General features: G+C 41.5%; 1 protein-coding gene across 2 annotated transcripts; it reads right to left on the reverse strand.

The window, feature by feature from the left end:
- Positions 1 to 469: 469 nt before the first annotated feature.
- fam91a1 (family with sequence similarity 91 member A1) lies at positions 470 to 27365 on the reverse strand. Of its 2 annotated transcripts, none has more exons than XM_034705105.1 (24): positions 27067 to 27365; positions 24715 to 24799; positions 24032 to 24183; positions 22429 to 22486; positions 19695 to 19762; positions 19292 to 19405; positions 18699 to 18789; positions 17620 to 17682; positions 17080 to 17186; positions 16918 to 16956; positions 15358 to 15470; positions 14928 to 15037; positions 13417 to 13529; positions 13237 to 13323; positions 13015 to 13144; positions 10672 to 10820; positions 9913 to 10047; positions 9121 to 9234; positions 8893 to 8965; positions 6999 to 7145; positions 5842 to 5943; positions 5296 to 5419; positions 5110 to 5179; positions 470 to 2800 (listed from the first exon to the last, which is right to left on the reverse strand). In XM_034705105.1, exons 1-24 carry the CDS (start codon positions 27136 to 27138, stop codon positions 2615 to 2617), a joined length of 2502 nt encoding a protein of 833 aa, XP_034560996.1. In that variant the 5' UTR covers positions 27139 to 27365; the 3' UTR covers positions 470 to 2614. The 2 variants fall into 2 exon arrangements, with proteins under 2 accessions (XP_034560996.1, XP_034560997.1); XM_034705106.1 differs by having other exon boundaries at positions 2615 to 2800; positions 13417 to 13526; positions 27067 to 27138.
- Between the last annotated feature and the right edge of the window lie 229 nt (positions 27366 to 27594).

The raw sequence follows: 27594 nt of genomic DNA on the forward strand, positions 1-27594 counted from the left end.
GAGCTTCTTATCCTCAGGTGGTATGACCCAGTTTACGCCCCTGGTGCCCTGCTGGTGACACGCTGTAATTTGTGGTGCTGCGAAATTACTGGAGCAGGGAGACCTGGGAGACATGGGCAATTAGGCGAGGGTCCACCTGACCGGCGGGGGCACAAGCTGACACCTTAATTTCTCAACAAAAGTGTGGGCTTTTCATAACGTTTCAGAGGATTTCACAACTCTGTATCAGATAATGCTTCACAGCTTTGAAATCAATAAAGGCAGGTGAGAAAGTGTGTACTTGAGGCAGATGGACAGAGCATCCGGACCGCGGCGTCTTGCACTCCATCTGTTCCACCTGGCCAGGAAAACATATCATGTGAGGCTTCTCATCATGTTATGTGACTTGCTACATTTGAGGCCAGAGGAGGGTGGAATGGGTGATACAAAACGACAAAGTGTAGATTGAGATAAACAACACAAGGAGGCATTTTAGGGAGGAAAAAGTTATTACATATTTATTTATACTTTCATATACTTTTTACATATTTCATTGTAATAATAATATGTGTATCTGGAGTCAGGGAGTGGAGTAAAGATAGAGGAAGGGCATGTTGCAGGAATGTCACTTTCGTCTTTTTTTTTCACCCACTTAATTACGTTGTTTTTAACTCAGTCAATGATATTCACAGTCCCATTAAACAAGCTACAACAGAGATTTTCTAAAATATATGCTGACATATAAAACTAGCATTTTTTTTTTAAACACTGTGATGGATGTGTACCTGGGGGAGGATGGGGAATGTCTGGGATGACCAAGTACTGCAACTAGTTAACAGACAGGCAGGATTTAGGGAACTCTTATTGTGAAGGTGGGCGTGTATGAAAACACACCAAAGAGTGAGGTGTACAATACACACTCATACACAACATACGCACAACAGTTTCTACACAGACATCATGCTTCAACAGGACCTCATAATAGTCTCTTTTTGTGTATTTCATGATTTTAGAAACAACAAGTGGGTCAATAAACCGTAGAAGGTAGATTCATTCAAAATAAGAGATAAATTCAGCAGAATTGGTAATCAGTCTGAAAGCAATAAAAAGTAACCTCTCAAAATGCATGACAGACTGTAAAAACACTTCATGGTGTACACCACAACTCTGAGGCGCTGTGTTACATGTTAGCATTTCCATCCCGCAGGTCTGTGACAGCCTTCCCACTAAAGCTGCCGTCTCCTCTCCAGACTACAAACCTCCATTTTTCAATACGCAGTGTAAATACATCCTCAGAGAGTGTGGTGAGCTGGCCGAGAGTGCACCGCACAATCTGGAGTGGATCCAGGAAGGAGATCTTGGCAGCAGACAGTGGCAACAGGCCCGGGTCATACACACAGACATGACTGTTCCCACTCTATGCAATTAGATACACTTGAATAATCCTGTTGAAATCCTGAAAAGGGAAGATTGTTGGAATTTCACGACCCAATGTTGTTGCTTTAACCGGTTATATACACCCAATGAAATGCTCATAAGTCATTTGACAAATCTACAAGAGGCAAAAAGAAAATCAACAAACCTAAATAAGAGCTTTGATCACACCCATGTCAGTTTATGATTGGCTGAGAGTTATAAGGCAACAAAATTAAAGTAAAACACATTCAAAGATTTTTTTTTAAAAGTCATACATAAAAAGAAAATGGTCTTTGGTGTTCTTTGACTCAGAGAAAAAAACATAAAAATAAAAAACAGTAGTTACTTTGATACCCAGTTTTTCCTCCATGTCTAAGTTCCCAACAGGAAACACTTTTTGTTAGCAAACACCAGCTCTGAAATAATGTGCGTACTACAACAGATCCAACCGACCCAAAAAAAAACAAACAACAAAAAACATGAAATTACTTCATCCACAGGTTTGAAGACATCCTGTGCAGTGCAAATAATAAATGCCCCCAGTATTGATTACAAGTAAAGAGGAAAGTATTTTTCTACGGTGCGTGTTGTGCAACATTATCATGCATCATCAGATCACTAAACATAAGACAACACAAGGGGTGTGGGGGTCTGCATTGAGACTCCAGTTTCAAGACTTGGTCCTAGAATATGCATATCTTCAAATGATTCCTGAAGAAGTTTGTTCGACACTTTGTTGTTTTTTTTAAGGTCTTTTTTTAGAACAACTATACAATATCAACCACTTTACACTCCCATTCAATGATCACAAAACATCCACTGACTGAAGGGTGAGGATGGGTTGGGGGGGCTTTTCAGTGAGGAACAGCGCTTGTGCTTCCACTTTAAACGCTCTTCCAGGTCGTATGTTGATTACCTGCATCACTGTTATATACTGTGATGATAGCACCACTCCAACAGATAACACTGCCTTGCTACCAATACAAGGAATCACAGAAAGGGAAAGCGAAGGGGGTCAAACTAGTGTCAGAGGGATGATGATTCCTCAGACAGTGATGAAAAAGTGCTGGCGAGGACTTTCCCATGACTTGATGCTGACTGACAAGAGTGAGAGTCCTAAATGAACGTGTTTCCTTGTGAGCAGATATGAAGATGCAGTGTTGGACCTTTCCTCATGACTGAATCTGTGTTTTTTTTAGTGTGTGTGTGGGGGAGTTGTTTATGTGGGTTGGTCCTTCTGCAGAGCGGAGATGTCCAGAGGAGGAGGGGCCCGCCCACTCCACTCCTTCAGCTGCCCGTCCTTGAAGAGGAGATTGAGGGCAGGCAGGGGGACGCCAGACTCCGCCGGGGGCTGACTTAGAGGGTTCGACACACCGCTGTCCAGGTCAGAGGTCTGGTTGCCATCCTGTTGACACAAGAGAGTCACTGATCAGAACACAGAGGGGACCGGGGATGAGGGATGAGGTGGGACAAGGATACATGACTCTTGGACAAAAAGAAGAGAAGCCTAATAGAACAGATACTCTCTGGCTGTTTAGAAAACTTCAAGCCCTAACAAAACACTAAGGGCCTGTTTCCATTGACGGCATTTCTACACTGGCAGCGTCCACAACCTCAATTTCAAGATATTTCACTCACCCGTACTGTTGCTAAGTTACAAAAGCTGTCCCATGGCATTTCCACTCACTGACCATTATGTCTGTTTTGAATTGCTGATTTTGAATGCTTCATATTTTCTTCTATTCTATCAAAAAGAAAATGTAAAAACAAACGACTGGATATGTGTCTTGAGCTTAGCAGCAGCAATTCAGACCTGGAAATGTTACCCTTGTAATTTAAGTCTGATTGGTTTCTCCTCTGCCATTGTTGTTGACAAGGATGATAGGAGAAGTCCCGCTCCTTCCTGATTTTGATTGGTCATTGAGGGAGAAGGGAAATTGACCAGTAAAGCAGTGTTCCAAAAGTTCTACTATTTTCAACTGAGACTAGGATGACGAGAGGCTTACACCTAAAACAAGAAACTTAAAACTACTATTGCCGGGCTGTTCCCTTTTCTGTGAAATACAGTACCATTCAGTTGTAATATAACTGGAAGTAAAAAGAGCTACACATCTGCGTAGAAAGTGCACGTTGCTGAACACAAATTAAGTCTTTATGCAGGAACACAGTTCAAACATTTTTCCCACTAGCCCTGCAAAAACGTAAATATGTGTGACTCATATTCCAGACTTTAAGGTATTCATTTTCTTTATTTTCACTCCGAACACATCATCACAGCAAACACATTTTGTAAATCACCAGGATTTGTCATTTTTTAATCTCAAATCAGCTTCAATAAACACAATGTTATTGTTACATTGTTATATTTATGCTTAAGCCATTATATTTACGAGTAGTATATTCTTCAGCTGGTTGTGGGCAGTCTTATTATGCATCAACATCTTCGTGGGAAAGATATTATATATATGATATATACACAAACACTCAAGTATCAAATTCTGGACTTTATGATATTATATTTATTGTTTCATCTGTTTCTTTGGTACAAAAGATTACTTTATACTGTTACTTGTGCTCAGCAATTTTTTCTCAAGATACCTTTCCTATCAAAACCGCGATTTTCGAGAGGGGTCCAGCTACAGACCTCCACTCTCAGCTGGCTTAACGGCTCCTCCACTGTGAAGCGGAAGTTCACTGACACCTCCACCGTTGGACGGAAGTGACGTTATTCTAATCCTCCTTTGCGGTCTCAGCCATTCAGCCGTCTAGCTCCGCCTCCTCTATCGTCGGACGGAAGTGACATACATCATGCGCGTCTTCCTCCATCGTAGGACGGAAGTGACGTAAATGTTGTGCTTTTAAGTTACGCAACTCCTGCCTAACGTTTAACAACATCTTGAATGTTTAGATATCGTAGCATAAGACAATTAGCTTTGGACTGTTGGAATCACTTTAATCAACATCATATAAAAAATAACTATGACTAAATAACCGTAAAATAGTTATCATGAAACTGACTTAAATGAACATATTTTACCTTCATGTGTTGCATATAATATGTAGTGAAACATATTGCTGTGAATCTTTAAACCTTGAATTCATCCTACCTCTATCCCTGTTAAAACAACAGTGAATGTAAACACAGAGGTTGTGATAGGACTGTAGCGCAAATGAAACAATCGTGTCTCTCTCGAGGAAATGAAAAAGGTCGAGATCATTACACCAAACGAAGGTGCCCACCAATGTTGTGTTATTGATGACGTGCATTTTATACTTAGTTACTTATATTACATTATTGAGGAATCAGCATAACAAAAGTAATCGAAACGCAGAAAAACCGAGAGGGGTCCAGCTGCAGACCTCCACTCTCTTAATCCTGACGTCACTTTCTGCTGACAGTGGAGGTGAGCTCAGAGTGGAGGTCTGCAAGAGAGTTGGCTGAGATTGGAGGCCTGCAGCTGGACTGTCTTGTGCTTTTCTCTTAATTCAAGTAAAGCCTTCTCTGTCCTAAAGACCTCTTGAGATTCACTGACTGATTTGAATGGCCCAACAAGGTAACTTCAGTATGAACAGTTGAATTTTAACCCAATTACTAAAAGCATAATTTCAAACACTACATTGATAAATAAGGTGTTTTACTGTATATTGCTATTACATTTATTTTCTGTAAGGATTCTCCAGTAGCCACCTTAACAGAGAGTAGAGTGTTTTTACCTGGAATGACTGAACGAAGCTCAGCACCTTCAGCGAAAGTCTTCGGCTCGAGTGCAGCAGCTCTTGAAGGCTGAAACAACAACACAGCTGAAATCACGCCACACTACAACACCGCTCATCTTTCTTCTTTAAAACAAGAGTGGCATCTTCAAGGAAGCTGGGTGGGTTTTGTTTGTGCTTTTTTACCTTTCGGTGCTGAACAATTTATGTGAGGCGATTTTTCGACACACTTTGCGGTTGAGCTCGGAGCTGAAGAGGGGCATGCCAAAGCACAGTTCAAGAGGGACCCACTCATCTTCAGATGAAAGAACTGGAGGAGAGATTAAAGAGGGAGAGGAGGGACATGTAGAACATACATGACTACATCAGACACCATGATCACAGCATGCAACCTTTTAGTTCCCTTTACTTTCTGTAACATCATTTCTGATACGATTTAAGTGACTTGACATCGGCATATCGGCTAATAATGTGCCATGCCAAACTCCAAAGGAAGTATCGGCAGTGTGGGTGAATTACATCGTCTTTGAGAAGAATAGAAGACATGCAATTTGTAAGACATGTTCCAGTGAAATTTCAAGACAAGGGACGACTTGCAACAATTTAAATACATCAAACCTCTCAGCTAATTTGAAAGACAGATGCAAAGAATTACAAAGAAGTACAGGAGAAAACATCAGCCTGGATTTTGAACATCGAAGCACCTCTAATGAACATTTAAAGTGGACCTACCATCGGTCTTTGTTTTGGTTTCACCGTTGTTTTCTTCTGTTACAAGTTCAAACGACTCAGTGCTGCCATTGGTGTCCAGGCCTCCACCTAGATGTGTGTCCCCTTTAAGAAAAGCAACAAGTGTTAAAACAGTGAAATCAGTGTTAAAACACAGGAAGACTGATGGTAGTAAACTGATTACAGCTTTGGTGAAAAAAACTTTATTAGATACAAAACTTTTAAAATAATCTCTCTTTCACAAATTATGTATCAAAGGTTTGCTTTGTCACAAATGCATATTTTTAATCACAATGTGTGATCTCCTATGCCAACAAGATTTAATCAAGGTAAAGGCTAATACTGTTCGATTCACGTCCATTAGTAAAGGCTATCACAATCAGACACACAATTAAGCAGACAAACAGTATAATTAAAGTGGATGGTGAGCGATACTTATTCAATTTGCACCATCACTGCCAATAGCCATCAGAGGTGGGGACATTGTTACTATTTTTACTATGCACCTTGTCTCACATAAGCTTCTATCACATATCCAGTCCTAAATGTTTTCTAATAATTTTCAGGAGCTCTGCCCCTGAAATTTTCAAAAAAGTTGCTTGTTCACAAATGTCCCTCACAGCAAGACGTCTTCCCTGTTGGATGAGGGGGGTGGTTGACATAAAAAGCATGCTGAGAACAGCATGCTGGCTAACAAAGACCAAAACAGAGACCTAGACTATGATGACATTTTTTGCGAATTTTTTAAACAGACACATATGCAGATAGCTGATCTGGTCTTGGAAATGGTACTCCTTCTTCAACCTTGAATGTTTTTATGCTTCCCCTTACATGTTACTCTTTCGGACCTGAAGTTGTATGACCTAAGTGTCATCATGCTAGTCAACTTGCTCATGTTGAATATTCCTATATATTTCTTGCTGCATTCTCACATCAACTCACCTCAACGTTTAGGTGAAAAACTTGAAAGTTTGCGTTCACACATGCAGCCTTTTGTAGGAGTTCTGTGTGTGTGTGTGTGTGTGTGTGTGTGTGTGTGTGTGTGTGTGTGTGTGTGTGTGTGTGTGTGTGTGTGTGTGTGTGTGTGTGTGTGTGTGTGTGTGTGTGTGTGTGTGTGTGTGTGTGTGAGAATAAAGCTGTTCACTCATCTGCACACCCACCTCTGCACTCAACAGTGTCGCTAGCCCGGCGACGGTGCCTGTTGTTTGAGTTGAGCATGGTGATGTAACCGCACTGGTGCTTCAGGTCCACTTGCTCCTTCAGCGACAGAAGGGACTTGTGCGTACACATGTTTGAGTAAGAGAACTCTGCAGGGCACGGATAGACAACACAGGGAAGAATGACATATCAAGACACTTCTAAAATCTAATATCTAATATCGCTGGATAGTCACTATGAATTTGTTTGTAAAGACACGATGAGACAAAAGTTCTTGTTAGGCGATACAAATTACGCAAATTGCACAATGTGAATGGTGTGAAAGGCGCCAGTTAAACATGCAATTTACGTGATTTCTTGACATATTCAATGCACTACTCGCTTCATTCACTTATTCTCAACAGTTGAAAAATCTGATCTTCAGCTAATCATTTGTGCCATGATGGCCAATCAGCACTGAGATCCTCAGGTGACATATGATTAGTAGGGGTGCAACACTACGTGTATCTGTATCGAACTGTTCAATACAGTGGTCACGGTTCGGTACGCCCTATGTAACGAACGATACGCGATTTTTATATTTATTTTATCAACTTCTGACGAGGCGCTCTCTGCTGAAAGTTCAGCGGATCTGCGCTTGACTCCTCCGGGCTGCATTGTCGAGCGCAGGTCCACTGAACTGTGCGCTCCTCCCACATTCATTCAGTCCAGGCTGGTCACGTTTGTTTTAACTGTGCTTCATATGGAAATGTATATTTCACCATACGACGGTCTGCTGGGTTCATATGTTCACGTATGTGTGTGTGAGCGCCCGTACGAGAGGGAAGCACGAGTGTCCGCCGGGTCCCGCCCCCCCTTGGAAGTGAAAACAGAGGTGATTTAAGGTTACCTCTCTCATAGACCAGGTCTATACCTTGTTCTTTTATTTAACAGACTAAATATCCTTATGTTATTTATCTTATTTACATGACAGGATGTCATTTCTGTCTCTACATGGTCGCGCGTTCACAATTCTCCTCTGCTCTCTATCCCCCACGGCAGATGCGCACGCAGGCAGACAGACACACACAGACACACAGACACACACACACACACACACACACAGACACAGACACACGCGCGCACACACACACACACACACACACACACACACACACACACACACACACACACGCAACCCCCCCATGCACAGCAGAACATATCAGGGAGCTGCCCCTGATAAATTTAATTGAATTTAAAAACTGTGTTTTTGAGCGGAAACAAATGTTGGTAATTTCAATAAACTACAAGACAAAAAAGGCACTGAAATTTCTCTTTTTCTGTATCGAAAACATATCGAACCGTGACAAAAACGTATCAAACCGAACCGAACCGAACCGGGAATTCTGTGTATTGTTGCACCCCTAATGATTAGGTGTATATACCAGCAAAGGTTTATGTATCTGAAAATTGAGGGAACATTGATAGTGTCTGTGTGCAGCTACAACACCACCTGATTGATTTTTACTTGAAGCAGTGAGTATAATAATATACAGATATCAAAAACTATTGAATTTTTATAATATGATTATCATGAGATGATCCTGCAGTATATACCCAGAAACCGGAGGCTATACAGTGAATGACAAAATCAGAAAAGCACATTATTTCTCTTTATTTGAAGCATCACCTCTCATTCTGTGACGTTAACGTCCATTGAAAGCTTCATTCCTCATGTTTCTTATTGTACGACTTCGTAAAATGATGTTCTTAATAAGGTTCTTCCAGGACTTTCACTGAATTACTTTAATAAAGTTAATCACATTTTCTCACATTGGCTGAAAATGAGCACATTTCATCACAACTGCAAAAATGTTAATAACACAGTGACAGCTCTCTGCACAAGTAAATGCTCACCTCCTTTTAAATCCTCCTCATCAAAGGGGAACGGGATGTGCACCATTTCTCCATGGCCGTGCATACCATGACCCTGAAGGTAACACACACGCATATGCAGTTCAGTTTACACAGCAAACATATATGTTGTTATCAAAAACACACAAGTAGAGATACACCACATCAGATGATGCAATGTTCAAGTTCACTTTCTCATGGTGAAGTTAGAACTCATGAGTGTGTTTTTACCTGGATGAGCACAGCAGAGTGTGTAAGGGCGTCATTGAGCATAGTTAGCACGTTGGATGTCGGGACAACTCCGGGGTCGTGACCCCAGGACGTGATTAACAACCTGTCGTAGACCTGAACACAGAAAAAAACAGGCTGTCAAAGGACTCTTCTGCAGCAGACGATCACAGAAAGCATCAGGATATATAATCATACATACATGCTTTCTAATAAGAAGAATGCTCATCTTGTGATTTACAGCTTTTCATGTGATTAAGACTATTCAAACAATTAGTGAGTAAAACAGAAAATAATTTCAGAAAAAGGAAGCACAAGCCTGTAAATGCAGTAAATGTAGCAGTTTAGTTCAAAAAGGTGCTACAATAAATAAAACCACAACAAGCAGGAGAGTGCATGCTGCTGTGTTCTCTGGAGTGACCCATTTACATGATATTACCTGTCCCCCCCGCTACCCCTGAGGATTTACTGCATCAAATTCTCTTTGTTCCCACTCTCACATTCCCAGGAAAGTAAAGAAAAAACTGCCAAGACCACTGGGAGGCCTCAGAGGTTGAAAATGTAGCTGTACAGTGCAATATGGTTGTGATGTTGAAGCTTTTTGAGGAATTAAAGGTTGACGTTGACGGAGGGAAGAGGGCAAGGGAACAAGGGATGAATTGTCTCCTCACAAATGAGGGTTTTATCCGACTTCAGGAGGTTTGTTTGTTCTGTATCAGCACACATGTACTCATTCAACTATGTACCTACACTCATGCAACCCACCTGCCAGATTAATCATTAGACTGGGCTCACCTGGAATATGTCCGGCAGTTTGCGGAGCCGGGAGCCTTTGGAGAGCAGCAGAGAGGGGGGGCCTTGGCCGGTCACATGGTACAGATACATCTTGAACCAGATGGAGCTCACCTCTGGGATGGCTGGGCCGATGTGCTGCAAGGAGAAACAAGTATTTACAGATGGACATGCATAAAAAGCAGCACAACTTATAGACCTACATATAGGCATCCTTCCGTTTTAGCACATAAATACACACTTTGAATGAACATTAAAGAAACAGGAACAAACAGTTGTGTTTGTTTTGGGGAAGCAGAGTTTGAAGCTGCCATCAGAGATGTTGGTGAAGAAAGAATTCATTAAATTCCACTCTGCTGAGTCCCAGCGGTGAGAGAGTAAACAGCAGCGTGAGTGGCACAACAAGAGTTTAACTTCTTTCCCTTGTCTCCCTGAGCTCAGCTAGAAAGCTGGAGTGTGGCCAGCCAGAGGAATTACCCATGAGCCTCTCCTCCCCTCCTTTCTCTCTGTTTCTTTGTGTGGTATTGTTGTCTGGGGCAACTGCAGACTGAAATACACATTCACACTAGGAGAGTCACAAATCACTCCAGGCACACAGGAGCACACACAAAGAAAGAGGGCAAACACAACAAAACGCACATGTATGAAGTGAACTGAAAATCAAAATACAAACGCACAACTCTAACACAGGCCACATTTGATCTGACAGCCCGGCACATTACAAAGTATCCCCTCTGCTCCCTCTCCCTGCAGGCTTCATACCTGAGGCGTGCAGCTGCTGATGGGTCTGATCTCGTTGCTGAGCGGCGCCATTGAGACCAGCAGCTTGTAGTTCTTGTTGAGGACACGGCTGCAGGTGGCCTGGTCCAAACCCAGCAGGCTCTCACAGCGCAACATGTCTAAGGGGAAACCTGGGAGGAAAAAAAACACAAGAACAGTCACACATTTCTTACATGACATTCTGCAATTAAAGGAAGTGTGTAGTTTGCATTCTTGTGTCTTCTATGGCTGAAGTTTTTCTGCATGGAAAAAGTGAATGTACTGAAGCAGAAGTTGTCTTAGCAAAGCTGTCTATCCAGTTGTTGATCCAGCATGATAGGTGGCAAGTAACTAAGCACATTTCTCAAAAGGATGCATGTAAGCATATTTAACAACAATTCTAGTCAGAGACAAAACTCTGAGGGAAAAGGGCAAATTAAGATCTGTGTGGGCATACTCAGAAAAGATTCTCTTTTTACAGCTTTGGTGTTAAGACAAGTGTTTCAACAAAGGTGACTTACAAAGAACATCCTCTCAACAGGGTGCAAGTGTTAGGTTGATATTCTTGGATTAAATAATCACACCTTGCTTGTTTGTAAATTCAGGAGGAAAGAGGTGTCTGAGAACTGCAACTCGAGAGCTGACTGGAACTCAAGGAGCTCAACATTTATATTCACTCTCTAAAATAACATGTACTGAGACTACTGTGTCACACTGTGTTGTCTAATTTGCAAATTGAGTCAAGTCTGTAACTGGCTGTCTCAAGCCCCTGTTACACATGAACACCAAACAATTCAGAAAATGTCAGGTCATGAGGGTGCTGACATTTTCTGGGATTACCTTCGTCACATATAAAACAAAGTAGGAGATAGTACAGGTTAGATGTTCTCATTTCATGTACTCCGTTTGGTTTAAGTGAGGGAGGCGGGTGCCTTGGTAGTGTATGCAGGAGCAAGAGGAGAGGGAGTCTTTAGTAATGGTGACTGATTCTATATCCTATTATCTCAATACAATATCTCTAAAGATGTTCTAAAAAAATACAAACACAACAGTGGAAAATAATATGCAGACATCTGAGGCGAGACAAAAGCAGAGAAACTCAGCACAACATGAACATTAGCGCTCTGCCCACTCGCTCACGGTGAATTATCCTGATTCTTACACATCAGCTCATCCTAGCCTCATGCACACTTTTTACTTTGAGCTTGCAGGAAAAATCGGGGAATATTCAGAAGTGCAGTGCATCACGGGTCGATGATTAATTGTATCTATTTGCATTTCTCCTCTGCTGTCAATCAGCATCACATTTTCTATCCCTATGCAGTGATGCCCTGAAGAAGAGAAAAGTCTAGTCTGACGAGAGGTTTGTTGGCTGTGTAACTTTCCTCACTTTCCAAATGATCAAACTCCAGCATCATCACTACGCTCTTGTATCATTGTGGGTTTAGTTCAGCCCCCGCCAGCAGGCTCTTAGTGCGCTCTCTCGCCTGGAGCAGCGACAGAGGAGAGCTGAGAGATAAGACAATCAGAAGTGAGGCACACAGCCAAAGCAAGCAAACAGCATCTGGTGCCACTACAGTAGCTACATGAAGACTCAAAGGTTCTCTCTGCTGCTCCCCCTAGAGACACGAGTGAAATAATACAGCTTCACTCACAGTCTGTACAGACACAGGCGATGGGGTGAAACAAGACAGCTGAGAGTCACACAGAGTCTTTGAGAAGCAGCAAAAAGATCTGCTTCCTCTTTGCTGCTTTTAAAAGAGTTTCAAGCCTATTTCAGAACTTTCACATCAAAGAAACTTTCAACTGCTTTATCACTTATTGATTTTCTAAGACCACAGAGCAAGTTAAAGTGGGGTAATTTACAGTAGTTTGCAGCTCTGGTAATGACAGCTCAAAGTTTCTTTTCAATAACAGCGTCAGGATGAAAGGAAAGTATGAAAGAGCTGCTGATATACTGAAAATATGCCTCAGTTATCCACCGACAATCAATTTTGAAACCAAATTTTTTCCATGATTATCTCACCTAAATCTCTCCTGTTTTTTAAACAATTACATAAATGTATATATCTGTTTTTAATGGAAATATCAAGCCCTCTTGTGTTGTGAATCAGAATCACGTAGATTAACTAGTAGTCTATCCTCCGCATTTTGTTTTTACTGCTTACTCCCTGCACCCAGCTTTAATATCTGTCTGATACAAACTTTGGAGTAACTATAAAAATACAGAGTGTACAGCTTGTTTTCATTAGTTTCTTTGAAGGCTGGGAACACACTGAGACCTTAAAACTGGGACTGGGTACAGACATGTACAGGTGACTGAAGTAAATGCGTCTGTGGTATTACCTATATTTGGGATATCAGGTCCCTGGTCCTGAGTGAGTTCTTTGTTGTAGCGCAGGAAGAGGATGGTGTTTTTCAGGGTCAAAGCGTGGTCAAAGTAACGCTGGGCCTCACCCTCTGCTGTGCTCTCCACCTGGAGACACACAAACGAGGAGAGTAAATGTTAAGAGTGTGCGTGCATGTATAGTATCTTTATTTTTTTTTATATTCCTTTGCTAGTCTCACCTTCTCTAACTCAGCCAGGAAGCTGTCCAGTGTCTCATCAGACAGCTTACCCACCTCAAACATGGTCACCGCATGACTCTTCAGGTTCTGATAAGACAGAGACACAAAAGATTCAAGTGCTGTCAAAATGTCATTGTAGTTTCAGATATCTGTTTTCGTTGTATCTGTGTGTTCACTGACCGGAGACAGGTTGCCCATCATGAGGAAGGCTGTCAGGGTGGAGTCAAAAAGGAAGGCAATCCTTTTTGTGGGTGCAGCTGGGATGCTCAGACTGCTTACGCTGCCTGTGTCTGCTGCAGACACGGGAAACACAGAGAGAGGCGACAGTCAATGCGTATGTAACAACACAACACAACACAGCTGTGACAAAGATGTGAATTTGTTATTTTCTGAAAATGAAATGCATTCCTGGAGACAAAAATGTTTTCATCATTGACATGTAGCTATTGTTGATGAACAGTAGGGCTGTGAACAAGATGGCGCAGTCCCTCCCGCTCTGCACGCCATCTGCTGAGCTCCAAGCTGCGCTGGGTCCTTTTATTTATATGACTTTGTCTTCATATCTTATTTATTCTTGTGTTAGCACAGCTGGTGGATGTAGGCAAAGTAATTTCACTGTGCTTGTACTTGCTGCAAACAGACATAATGATGAAGAACCTCGAACCCTGAGATATTGATGCAGCGAATTATCTCAATATTTGTTTTCACAATAGGTAATTCATTTTCCTGCCTCTCACATTGATACATTAAGTGGATTGAATGTGTCCTTATCTTGTGCAAGAAGGGGCAAAATTTGGGTTGGATACTGCCAGCTGTGTGTGTCTCTGCTCTGCTCTCTGTCAGACCTCACAGCTCTAACACAGCACCGACACAGACAGACCGTTCAAGTTCACATGTCAGCAAATAACAATGTTTAGTGAACTCCAATTAAAGTCTCATTAAGATTGACATTATATCTGGGTCTGCTGCATACAGAAAGAGAGCAGAGTAGAACAGCAGCAATGTTAACTTGATTCTGGGTTTTCTTAAAGTCCCAACCTGTGGAGTGTATTTTGGGAAAAATGCTCTTCATCATGCCTTTTGTTACTGGTAACGGTATTTCAAATGAATTAGGACTTTTTATTTTTGTTGCCCTGGCAGCGGAACAGGTATCTATATTGTTATTATTAGTATCATGTTAAAGTTTAATTATCTGGTATTGTGACAACCCCATGTTTGTTCCCTAAATGAAAATTTGGAATTATATACCTTTGACTCCATTACACAGCAAGTTATATCCTCAGTTGTATGAACAGACAGACAGTTGTTACAACCCAACAGTAATGCTTTTACATGCATAACAAGGATAAAATTAGACCCTTTTACACAAACACCTGTTAATGTGAGAGTCACTTTCAGAAGCATGACTGAGCTCTCCCAGGGAAAAATGAGCACTTCTGCTTCTAAACATCTGCAGAGAGGTAATAAAGTGCTATGCATGCAAACACTAGGGTGTCTGACTGTAAGCTACAAATGCAGTGTTTATTTTTAAGTGTATGGATGTGTGCGTATGTGCGTATGTGCATGCGTGCGTGCGTGCGTGCGTGCGTGCGTGCGTGCGTGCGTGCGTGCGTGCGTGCGTGCGTGCGTGCGTGCGTGCGTGCGTGCGTGCGTGCGTGCGTGCGTGCGTGCGTGCGTGTACTAAGACCAACCTTGATCTTCTAGACTGGTGGTATCTGTGTCCGTGGCTGAGGAGCCTCCTTCCATGACAGGACTGCCCTGCTCCCAGGACAGCAGCATCTTCTGAGGGTCCATGGTGCTCCTGAAACAGAGGAAAAAAGATGCTCAACTTATTACTGGGTGGATGCTTATCTGGATTTTGCATCATTCAGAGTTAAAAAAAATAGCCCCGATGGAGAGTGTAGAACAGTTACAAAGTGGACGAATGGCTCCTGAAGACCCAATCCTTAGTTTTCTTGTCTCATGAGGGTAACACTCTTAAATACCAGAATGCTTAAAAATTGAGCTGTCCAGTTGTAAACTATTATTTTGTTTAGGTAATAAGATAAAAACAGGCTTTAACACATTCCCTTAAAAAATAATGGACTTTGACTATCAGCCACCCAGACGCCCATCACATACTTGAGCCTGTTGAGAGACGGAGCATTCTTCCAGGTGGGGTGGAGCTGCTCTGAGCCAATCACCTGACCTTTCTTAACAGCGAAGCCGAGGCGACAGTACATAGAAACTGCATTCTAAAAAAAGAAGAGAAGAAAAACAGTCACAAAATGTATAATCCACATAAGATACACTTTGCCTGATGACCCCTCAGAGTTCAACATAATCAAACTAATTGTTTTTCTCCTTTCTTCCTCCATCTGAAGTGAAATGAACTCTCCCTGCATTGTCAACATTTAGTATGGTATGGACAGTAATTGAGAGATGCTGTTTAAAGTGGTCTTATTAGTATTGAGATAGATGTTTTCACTGTGAAAGAAACAGTCACCTTAAGAGGTATTGTCACAGCTCCTTAGACTTATATATGCTTCAAGCTAATTTTAAAAATCACTGTCTTCTGAAAAGAGACGAGTTGAGTGGATAAAATGTGAAGGATGGATTAATGTGTAGTCAGATACATGGCCTGTGAGAAACTACAATAGGACGTCATTGCATGAAAATTAAAAGGGCACAGAGACAGGTAATACCGTCTACTTTTCATTAAAGTGTTGGCTAGCTTTTTCATTATCTTCTTAATTTATACAGTCGTCTACCTGCCTATCCTCAAATCTTATATTCAAAGTGAACATGCCGCCACAGTTGAGTTGGGTGGCTTGATTAGTTTCTGCACCTAAATGCCCCTCAGGTGCAGTCTGAGGTCAACTCTTAGTCACCTTCTTATCATATCAAAAGAAGTACAAGTTTCAAGTGTCTCATTCTGTGAGTGTAGTTATTACACATGAGAAAGTTCAGCTCTAGTCACAAAGGGAAAAAAGTTCAACACAAAGGAGACCTCTCCAAAGTTACAGGGTTCCTCCTGCAGCCGCTCCGACCACTTCTCTTAAGTGCTGTTTTTAAGCAGCAGAGATGAGATGTGACTGATGGATCAGGGAGTCCAGCTCTTCACTCTGCGGGTCAGAGCTCTGAGTGAAGAGCTGGACTCCACGTCTGGTGGAGAGTGAATAGGAAACAGGGGAAAAGTGGGTCACACTGGAGCACCAATTCAACTGGAATGTGGCTGCTCAGCCCTCTGGTAGAGTCATGGGGCATGATGGATCTAATCTGGAGCATTGCGCATACATATGTGTGTGTATTTGTGTGGGTGTGTCAAGGTCTACCTTGTGTAGGAAAGAAACCTCTAAATCCTGCAGAAACACTGAATCTACTGCACAAATAATGTTACACATTTTTAACAAATTGCCAGCAGCTAAATTCTATAACAGAGAACCTTTAGAAAGCGAATTCAAAGACTCAGAGTTACTGAACATTTGAAAAGGCTGTTCATTATGCGTATGCTTACTGTTACACTGTGTGCTTTCAAGCCTCTGAGAGGTAAAAGCATCTCTCCAAAGCTGTTCAAAACCATAGCTGCATCAGAGAAAATTACCTCCCCCATTTTTTAAGAGTCTATCTTGAAAGTGAAACTCACAAAAAAGGGGACATCAAATTGGTACTCTCACATTCTGCAGCAAAAAGGATACCCACCTTTACTAAGTCCAAGTCAATCTCCAGCACGTTCGCAAGCTGAGAGTCGCACGGGAGACAAAGGATTATGAAAGAGAGACAAAAAAATAGGTTGAAACAGTAATACAAAAAAAATAAAAAGACATTGCAGCTCAGATATAATATACTCATAAGGCCTCATACCTCAGCAACGTTTGTCTGTTCATCGATTGAGACGAAGATTTTGTAGAGAAGTGTTTCAAAGTAATCGCCCTGCACACGGTTCATGACGAAGCCCTCGAGAGGGGGCACTGAAAGACACAAACAAGGATGTACGATGTGTAAACAGTTCCATTTCTATTTTATGTTGTGATTTTTTAAACACTGTAAATTATCAGGCATCGTTTGAGATCAGTGTAGGTCCATTATCCTTAATGATCCCCTGTGTTTGTTTAAGCACACAGAGTGTTGGTCAAGGTAATTTATCAGGGGAGGATAATAGCAGGATGTTTGGACACACAGACACACAGACACACAGACACACAGACAGACACACAGACACAGACACAGACACAGACACACACACACACACACACACACACACACACACACACACACAGCTGACATCTCCCTTGCTGCTAAGGAGCAGTGATGAGACCACTGGGGTAGGAAGAGGGTGGGGTAGGATGCTGCGATGGGACGGCACACACACACACACACACACACACACACACTGCAGTGTACCTGAGATGCAGCTGTCATCAGATATGGGAACATCCAAGTAGATGAAGCCTCGGTTGTACAAGCCTGAGGAAGAGAACTCTGTTAGCTATACAACACAATATCTCTGACGTCAATCTAATCCTGAAATATTAAATCAATCAGATTATTGAAACTTTTTACATGAGGAAAAGAAAACTAAGCATACAGCAGTTAACATAAAGCTGCTTCCTCTTAAACTGCCCTGTGTGTTTCCTGTTTTTAATCATATTTGTTCCCTCAGTCAGGAGCTCTCCAGAGGCGAAGCTTCATCACTGTCGAGCTGTTTGATAATTAACATTTACACTGCACAGACACAACCCCGCTCCCTGTGCTCTATCTTTGATACTCACCTCAAACTGCATCATTACAATCAGCCTCCATAAGAACACTTCAGCTAAAAATAGTCTACCATTAGCCTACTAGCTAATCAACTAATGCCTTCTTATTTGTTTTCGATTATAAATCTCTCACTACCGTGGTTTTCTTTTAACATAGAGAAGCTTCAGAGGTCATTTTATGCTGCATCAGTTTTCCCCACCTGCACTTTTACATTGCTCAAACAACATGTACATTCAATGATACAAGAGCTTGAGATGCTGCTGCACAGGAATTATAAAGCCATAAGACACAGCCATGTGGCAGAAACACAATTCTATAATTCCTGTGCAAAAAGGGAGAAAAGGATGCAACACACTCTTCACTCTGATATTTTGAGCTGTCACAAAGTCCAGGTAGTTATGGTGTATGTTTCATTACACTACAAACACTAACTTCTGCCTCAATTTTACCAAATAGTTGTTATAATTGGTATAAAAAGTGAAGGAAATTATGAAAAACTTGGATTGTTTTTTTTACAGTTAAAAGAAGAAAAAACACATGGAGTCAACAACTTAAAGCACTTTTCTGAGAGGTGACAAATATATAAAGTACAGTATATTTTGCCAAGCTTTTTTGCTAGATAGTACAATATTAAAGGAATCTAAGTAGTAACAGTATTATAGTTAAGAAACAAGCTATAGCTGCTTTAAACGAACACTGCTTAACATGTGACAGATACTCACTTAAGACCACATTGTACTCCATTGATCCAGCCAGCTGAGGCCCAGAGTCAATCATCTTATCGATAGCTTTCTTCTCTGCTTGAGAACAGATCTGTAATTCAACCCCACAAGCACACATTAGACCAGACACACACACACGTGACTTTGTTACTATGGATGTATAGGGCAGACTCTTAGAGAATAACACATGAGCATACTGTAACAAGTTTTCCAGTATTTCTTTCTGACAGGAGAAGACCTGTGGGGAACTTGGCGGGCTTTTTATTTTTAGTCAGGTGAGCTCTGCACACTGAGAGAGCAGGGCCTCGTGGGATGAACAGTCATAGCTTTGTAGGTTACATGTGTGAATTTCAATGAATGCTCTTGGTAAAAGTCAAGCCAAACACATCACTCTCTCACTCATTTCACAGATGAACAACAGAATATCTACACCTCAATATAATCTAAAACTGTATTCTCTCTTACTGTATCAGTGTGATAACATCCATCCCAGTCTACCTCTAATGTCTTATCACAATACAACTTTCTGAAGACATCAAGATAAACAGAACTGACACCAAGTAAAAGAAAAGATCAAAAGCACAATTTCTCACCCTGATATCATCCTCAGTGATGTAGCCTGTCTGAGCCATCCACCACGGCTCCACAGAGATTTCCACGGGTTTCGCTGGTAGCAGGTCCCGCGCTGACTTCCTGCGAAAGAATTTCTGATAAAGGACAGAAAAGAGGAAGCAGGTTGGATGAGATCTAGTCACTAAAATCTAATAAAGACTGCTTTAAAGTTTGAACATTCAAATCAAAGAGAATAGAAGTATATCCAGGTTTTTTGATGAATGGAATTATTATTTTTATGGTTACTTTAGTTAAATTCATAATAATGCTTGTCAGTGGAGATACAGCTAGATTTAATACCCATAATTCCTACTAAATGTGTAAGAAATTGTTGGCTTTCTTGCATGAGGCACCACTTAATAAAGGCAAAGTTAGAAATCGTACTTTGGAAGACCTGCACTGGTTCATCAGATCGATGTACTGGTTTCTACCGATGCCGAGAAGCCGCAGACCTGATGATGAGAAAATTGACAAGCCAGTAAAAATGTATAATTTCTCAGCAAATCCTTATGAACTTATAATAGCTGCACGTTAACACTCATGTGAATAAATCTGGCTGCAGTGCAGCTACAAAAATGTCTCTGGAATTTTTCAATTACAGACTGTGAGGCTTTACATAAAAAAGAGAGAAGCAAAGTTGGGGATTTAGGTTGTTATAAAAACTTGAAGCTTCATATTGGAGAGGAAGAGTTTCAACAGTGACTCATCTAGACTCTGCTGTGGGAGTGCATCCAAAAATTACCCAAACACCTTTTCTGAGACAATCCCCTGACACACACACAAACAAAACATGCACCAGGGGTTGTTCTAAAATAAGAAGAGCAAGCGTGTGCATACATTTCTAACTTTAGGGGGTTTTTTTTGTGTATGTCTGGATCTTATAGAAAGTTTTCTTGTCTCTATAGAGGAGAGGATTGCAAGTTTTGGCTCCAAACCCCATTGTGTCACCTCCTCCAACCTGTGATGCTGAGGCGTGGAAGGGGAGGACCAAAATGAGCTGGGACAGCTGCCAACACAAACAGGGAGCAGTGAGGGATGTTCTCGTTTCTGCCTCCTAACACAGCACAATCTTAAACACGTCTCCTGCTGTTTCATCAAGGCACAGACACAACGCACAAACATCCGCCCACGTAAAAAAAAACTCTCTCACACGATCCCTCACTGTCTATCCATTCCACCCACTTCTGAATGACACACTTCCAAAGCTCCTCCAGGGAGATTAGAGGAGAGAGGCCCCTGAGAGCAGCGTGGGCATCCTGCTGGTAGCCTTCTGTCTCCTCAGCGTGACTGTCCTGAACCGCCAGGACTCAGTCACTCACAGGCCAAAGTACAATTCACAAGACAACAGAAGGAATGCTACAGCTGAATGCTCGCTTGACTCCCGGCTTTGACATAATCTTAATCAGGTTTGCAACAATTTCTGGGGAAAGCAGGTCCTCAGTGATGCAGTAATACATCAGAAATTTAACCGTTTAGTTTCTCTAAGAGCATTTTAGATTCACTGTGGTGTGATTTTCATTAAGCAGTCTAAAAACATCATTGCCAGTATAGAGGATTTGTCGTAGTAATACAGATAAATGTTTTTTATGTTCATTAGAGATGGTTATCTGTGACTTTTTTTTTTTTAAAGTTCTCTCAGAATCCACAAAAACTAGAGTAGGATTTGTTTTCAGGAGAAATAGTCGTGGGCTCTCTCTGAAAAATATATTAAAGAACTATAAAAACAACAGATGTGTGCTACATTTGCCCAAAGGCTGGCCACCTGGGCATATTGTCATCTTCATCCACATAAAAACGATACTCTCACAAAAAGATGTGGACACTCTTTGTTTTAGTTTGTAAATTAATGCTTCAGTGAGAATTTTTAAGTTTGCATTATGGCGCCCCCTATGGACATAGCGGCCCATCTCAACTCTTTGTTGATCTTATCAGCACATACTGAAGTAATGTCTTCTGTAGAAAAATGTCATCCTGCTGTTTTATAAAACTCAAACGTGGTTAGTGTTTTTGCAGCTTGTTGACTCACATTTTGTGGCACCTACCCCACAGCAGTGGTTACACATTTGTAATATCACTATAAGCCGCTTTTCGACCGCAGGGACTTTACCCCAGAACTACGTGCGTTTCGACCAGAGGAGCCAGGGCCTTAATTTAGTTCAGGGGTAGATCTCCCCCCTAAAAGCCAAACGTCCTGGGACTTTCAGTTGAACGTAACAGTGTTTATGGAGTTTACACAGTTGTTGAAACACAGAGGGAGTTCCTGGGAATGCATACTAGTTTACTTTTGTATCAAGATTTCAAAATATTATTTAATATAATTTTTTCTTCATACGTCACTGGCCTGATTTGCACAATCTACTTCACTACACGACTTCAGCCCGCGGTCAAAACGCAGACAATAATGGGAACACAGGAACCTTTTAGTTCCAGGGAAGGTAGTTCTGGGGGCTAAAAGACCCCGGAACCCTTGGTTGAAACGCACCTATATAGAAAGAATCAGTCTGCTTTGTGATGGTTTGGCGTGTTTATCAAATAATATAGTAGAGGTATCTGTATTAATCTGTTTCATAACCATAGAAAAACTCCTCGCAGGAGCTTTAAGATGAAGCTCTAAATTATTGCCATTAGCAGAATAGTTGTACAAAACAAATAAAGAACTCTAGGCATAAACTTACTGATTTATCTGTTGGACTTCTGTCCAGACTTAGATGAAAAGCTCAAGGTGATTTTTTCAGTCAACAGTTCAAAACCGAAATTAAGAAACTAACTTAATAGCTAAATTAACAAGCAAAAAATGAAGGAAAATAAACCTCTAATTCCATTATTGTTTGTTGGTCTGTTGGAGAACTGCATTGTGTGATGTCAGATGTCCCCTGGAGGTTTGTCAGTCAGAAGTTTTGGTTTAAAGTGCACCTTGAATGACCTCATGACGGTCTTTCGGTCCCTGAACTCCCTCACATTTTGCTTACTTTCTCAATGTTGTGCCACCTCTGCGATGGCAGCCCTTTAAAAACAGGAACTGAAAAATATGAAAATGTGAGCAGGAGTTGGAGCAACACAGAATCCCAGTGAAGTCATTTCAGCAGTATTGAGGAAGGAAGCAGGAAAAAAAACTCACAGTCGGCAGCAGTGAAGTTGGGGAGGGAGTCGTAACTCTTCTCGCTGTTCATAATATCCTGGGGGCGCAGAAACAGAAGAGGAGAAAAGAGACAAGGAGGAGAAGAATTAAACTCATTTTTTCTCTACTGCTCTCTACATCCCTCTGCCTCTGATTAATAACAGGATTAACAAAACTTGGTGGCCGTGCTAATTTCTGCACCCCATTTTCATTAAGTGCTTATAATGGATCATCAGAATGTGACATGGCCTTCAGGCAATTTAGAGGCCACTATCAAAGCTCAGCCAAGTTTAGTTTAGCACGCATTGAAAAATGGGTGAAGCCTTTTTAAGTGTTCACTGAAAGCTTGATGATTCAGTTTTGTAGGTTTAGTCAAAGGAGAGAGAGAACACCCAGCACATGAGTCATGTCTGATGGAACTAGAGGCACGATGAATAAGGAACAATTAAATATGGCGGCAAGCATCTGCACGCACACACACTGTGCAAACACACAAGGGTGTGAATTAATTAATGTATATTTGGAGGTACAAAGTGCAACACCATAGATTGAAGTGTACATACAGGAGCACAACTTTCAATGAGAGATCACAATTTTAAAAGACTACATTTCAAAAGCAGCTGTGTGATCCAATTTAAAGTTTCAGAACTCAAACAGAACCCTGGCTGCAAACAAACAGACTGAGCTTCATCATGCCGACATCACACATACAGAGCCCAAACAGACTGCAGAGCAGACAGCACACACTCTCTCTGGGTGTGTGTGTCCTGGGATCAGTCCTCTGAGTGTCCCTGAACTGCTGCATGAGGCTTTGCTTGACTCAGACTGACATCTAGTGCCTGTGCAATGTTAAGTCTGGCAACACAGGGCACACCACATGCTCCTCTAAAATGGCACATTGTGTTACAGAGTAATAGAACATATCCTGTAAGTTAATAGATTCACTATAACCCAAGTCATGTTTGCCATTACTCCTCTTTCTGAATGATAATTTCATTCATTATTTTAATACTTCAAGAGCATGTTGCATTCTTGCATGCAGACGATATAAACAGAACTCTCCTCTTTAGGTAGTTACGTAAAATAATGTTGTAACAAGAAAAAGAAATATTCCTTCTTGGTGTTCCTCATCAGGTGGATGATATGATTTGGTATATTTCATTTATCTGAGTAACAGAGAACATATTTTACCGGATGGAAGAGGGTTGTAAAAAGCTTTGATCCCCCTATAAAGGTTTGTTAGATTCCCTGTTACATCTGAATCTAGCTTTTTTGCAGCAGTTTGCAGAGGTGCCAAAATTGAAGGCATTGTTAAATTTAAATGACAAGAGACTGAATGTTTCCAAACCAATTGCAGAACCTTTGCTGCTGCACAACAACAAATTCCCACTCTGTGCCAGTCGGGTTTACCCAGCTCGTTGTCTTGAAGGCAGAGATGAAATTGTGAAATTACCACTTTATTTTCTGGAGTTTTAAAAGAAAGCAACAGTAGCAAGCAAAGGCTCACGTCTGCTGTTTGTGCAAAGATGGATGTTCCGATGTATGAGAGGATGTAGAGGTTATGGTAGCTCAGCCCTTCCTCTCCTCTGTTCTGGCGTCTTACCTCCATGATTCCGATGTAATATGAGAACGGCGTGACGCGCAGCCCTTTGACCATGATGTCAGACAGGTGGTAGGGGTAAAGCATCAAGTGCTCCCGGCTGTATTTCAGGAGCTCCTCGTAGTACTTGCGCTCATCCTTCCTCACGTGGCGCACTGCTCATAAAACACACACACAGAGATGTCAGGTCACACACAGGGGAGAGAGTGTACTTTCTGTCAAGCTATAGCAGATCAATCCAGGTTAAAAAAAGGAGCATTGATCCTCCAGAAGGTCACCGGAGAGGTAATTATTGATTACAGTGTTTTTACTACACAGTTATTTAGAGACTATTACAGACTATTGCTTTAAGTGGCATATTACTTAACTGGTAATACAATCCCTGTCTTGCTTATTGAAGACACCTTAGCTTAAGGATAGAGTTGAAATTATACTCAGTCAAGTTGAGCGAGAAGAGACTCAATCATTACTGTGATTTAGGAAGTGTAGCCTATGTGTAATACAAAATTAAGTATCTATGTTGCCATTTCAGAAACTTGATAACATGCTCTTTTCTACAGCAAATAAACAAATTAAAAGGGGGTGTTCACTCTTTGTGTCTTAATGTTTAACTTGATCATGATGTGACCAGCAGTACGAGGTGGGCAGTTACAGCAGTGTCGGTGCAGGGAACGAAAATTGCTCACCTAGGTTATTGCGGAATCGCAGCTGGTTACGGATGCTGTAGAGCAGCACATGCTTCTCATATTCACGCTGAGAGTTCCCCAAACTCTGCAGAGGAAAAACAAACAGCACAGAGGTGAGGACAAACCTGCTATGAGGACAATGCACAAACAAGGCACCTTCTACACCCTCTCTAGTTCAGTAGTTGGAGCAAAATGTACAACCAGCTTAAGGTTCTCAGTGTCACTTGACATTGTGCTTTAGAAATCCATACACAATTTAAAAACATGCCTCATGATTAAACTGTATCAACTTTTGCATTCATACTGATTTTATTACTGCAGGTGGATCAGGTGTCAAATATTCGGTGTAAATTACACATTTAATTCACTTTCTTAAAGGAGCCCATTGGCAAAAGATGCTAGTGTTCACCCAATCACTTACAGTATATTCATTCAGTCACAGCAGGCAAACTCAGATTTTAAGAAAACTGCAGTCTCTGACCTTTCTACAAAATACTAATGTATTTTGGAAGAAACCCACAAAAATCGAAGGGAAGTGGAAACTGTGCATCCCCAAAGATTTCCTTCATAAACACATGAATTCAACTATTTACTAAATATTAGCCTTGAGATCTGGAGCAAATGCAGGTCTGTGGGCCCTGGGGCAGTTGCCCACTTCTGAAAATCTAAGTAGTCCTGCTTTGCTGAAGATGACTGCAGCTCGTACAGTAGTGCTGGGCGATACCACACTTTTATGATTCAATATGATACTGAATACTTTTTGGGCAATTTATTCGATACCCGATACCCAATGCCGATACTTTCAGTGATTTTAAAATATGAATAAAATGCAACGCTTGAAAGACAACTCCCATGACAAATACTGTTCATTTAACAACTTTAATATGCAAATCCTTTGGTGGCCTTTTTTTACGGTGGCCCTGAGAGCTCAAAGCACTGCAACTTAAGAAAACACATGCAAAAAGACAAAACACAAGCAAATTAAGAAAACATTTTCATCAATTTGACAACACATGGGCAGCATCTAGAAAACGCGCTGCAAAGACCACAACACAACAGAAGTGTTTCCAGAGGACACTGAAAAGTGATGCACACGTCCGGACATGCTCATTGACGCAGCGCTATAAAGGTTCTCTTACTGTCAGTGGTGTTGGAAAATGAGATAAAAAAGTAAGTGTTTTTGATTTATTTTAACATTGTGATCACATGATTCAGCCTATTGCAGTGATCTGCTGTTAAACTATTGTTAGCCTTTTGTAATAGGCTGAATCATACGATCACAACGTTAAAATAAATCAAAAACACTTATTTTTTGATCTTATTTTCCAACACCATTGACGGTAAAAGAACCTTAATAGCGCTGTGACTCAAAAGCTGTGTCAACAACATGTGTGTCCGAGCGTGTGCATCACTTTTAAGTGTCCTCTTGAAACATTTCCGTTGTTGGGATGCAGTCTATTTGCAGCGTGTTTTTCTAATGTGTTGTGTTATGGTCTTTGCAACGTGTTTTCTAAATGCTGTGCATGTGTTGTCAAATTGATGAAGATGTTTTCTTAATTTGCTTGTGTTTTGTCTTTTTGCATGTGTTTTCTTAAGTTGCAGTGCTGTGAGCTCTCAGGGCCACCATATTTTTTTAAACACTGAAATTCATTTAGAAAAACACATAAATAATTAACTTCCTTTACTTAAATTCTCTGAGTGGAAGGCTTAAAACAGCCTCTTTGGTACACAACTTTGGAGTAAGCTACTCTAAAAGAATCAGAAGTGACAGAAGTGAACTTTTATTTCACATGTATTAATTAGAATCGATATTTATCAGAGTAATCGATACTCAAATGAGTAGTGTGTGAGAATCGATATATCGATACCACAGAATCGATACACCCACCACTATCGTACAGCAGCACAAACCCCCTCTTTGAGCATCCACCCACCTCCTCTTCAGTGTGACATGTTTGCGTGAATAGAGTAGATAGGATTCATGCAGCCTATTTAGGATTGAGAATAAAACAACCATCATTGTTCTTTACATTGTATGTCTATTAAGCAATGCACAAAGGTTGGAAAGTCAGTGTTTGCAGGTGACATCCACGCGCCAGCATCATGTGGCGCCACCCATCAAACAGTCAGTCATGTGACGCACAGTGAGCAGAGGCAGAGGAGGGTGTAATGTAATGATGGTCACTTATGGCTGAATGGTGAAACCCTGCAGAGGAGATGAGCGAGCCTCGCGTCCCTGACAGCTGCCTCCAGTGACACACACACCGCGGTCACATTGACAGGTCCACCCCCCCACCTCACAGCGGTGCCACCCTCCCTCCCTGCCCCGTGGAAATGTGAAAAACACGGTACCTGCTTGACATTAGCTGGGAGCTTATTCCACGGATAATTCTGCCTGATGTGAAACTCCACGTCCGTGTTCATCGCTAGCTAGCAGGCTAAAAGCAGAATCCCTCGAGACGATCACAAACGGGCTCGCGGGCAAGTCCACGGTGACTTTACCCCACCGACACCCAAAAACACGAGCGAAGAGACCCCCTAATCCCGAGAGATGTTCTACCCGGTGATTATTTTCTTTAACAATGAACGTCCACTTCCTTGTTGTATTTTCGAACAAGCCGTTCGTCACGCTCGTGGTTACAATCGTCACTTCCGGCCAAGGCGTGACAGTGGTTATGAATGCAGGGGCGTGTCTCGAGGGGGTGGGCAGTGGTGGTATTTGGGTGGCACCATAGACTGTAAATAAAAAGGGTGGCACCCGAAAATCAAATCAACTTTATTTATATAGCACTTTACACACAACACAGTTGATCCAAAGTGCTTTACAACAGAAAATGAGGAAAACAAAGAGAAAATTAAATAAAAAACACACAAACAGAG

Source organism: Notolabrus celidotus, chromosome 16 (assembly GCF_009762535.1).
Source record: "Notolabrus celidotus isolate fNotCel1 chromosome 16, fNotCel1.pri, whole genome shotgun sequence".
Taxonomy (NCBI): domain Eukaryota; kingdom Metazoa; phylum Chordata; class Actinopteri; order Labriformes; family Labridae; genus Notolabrus; species Notolabrus celidotus.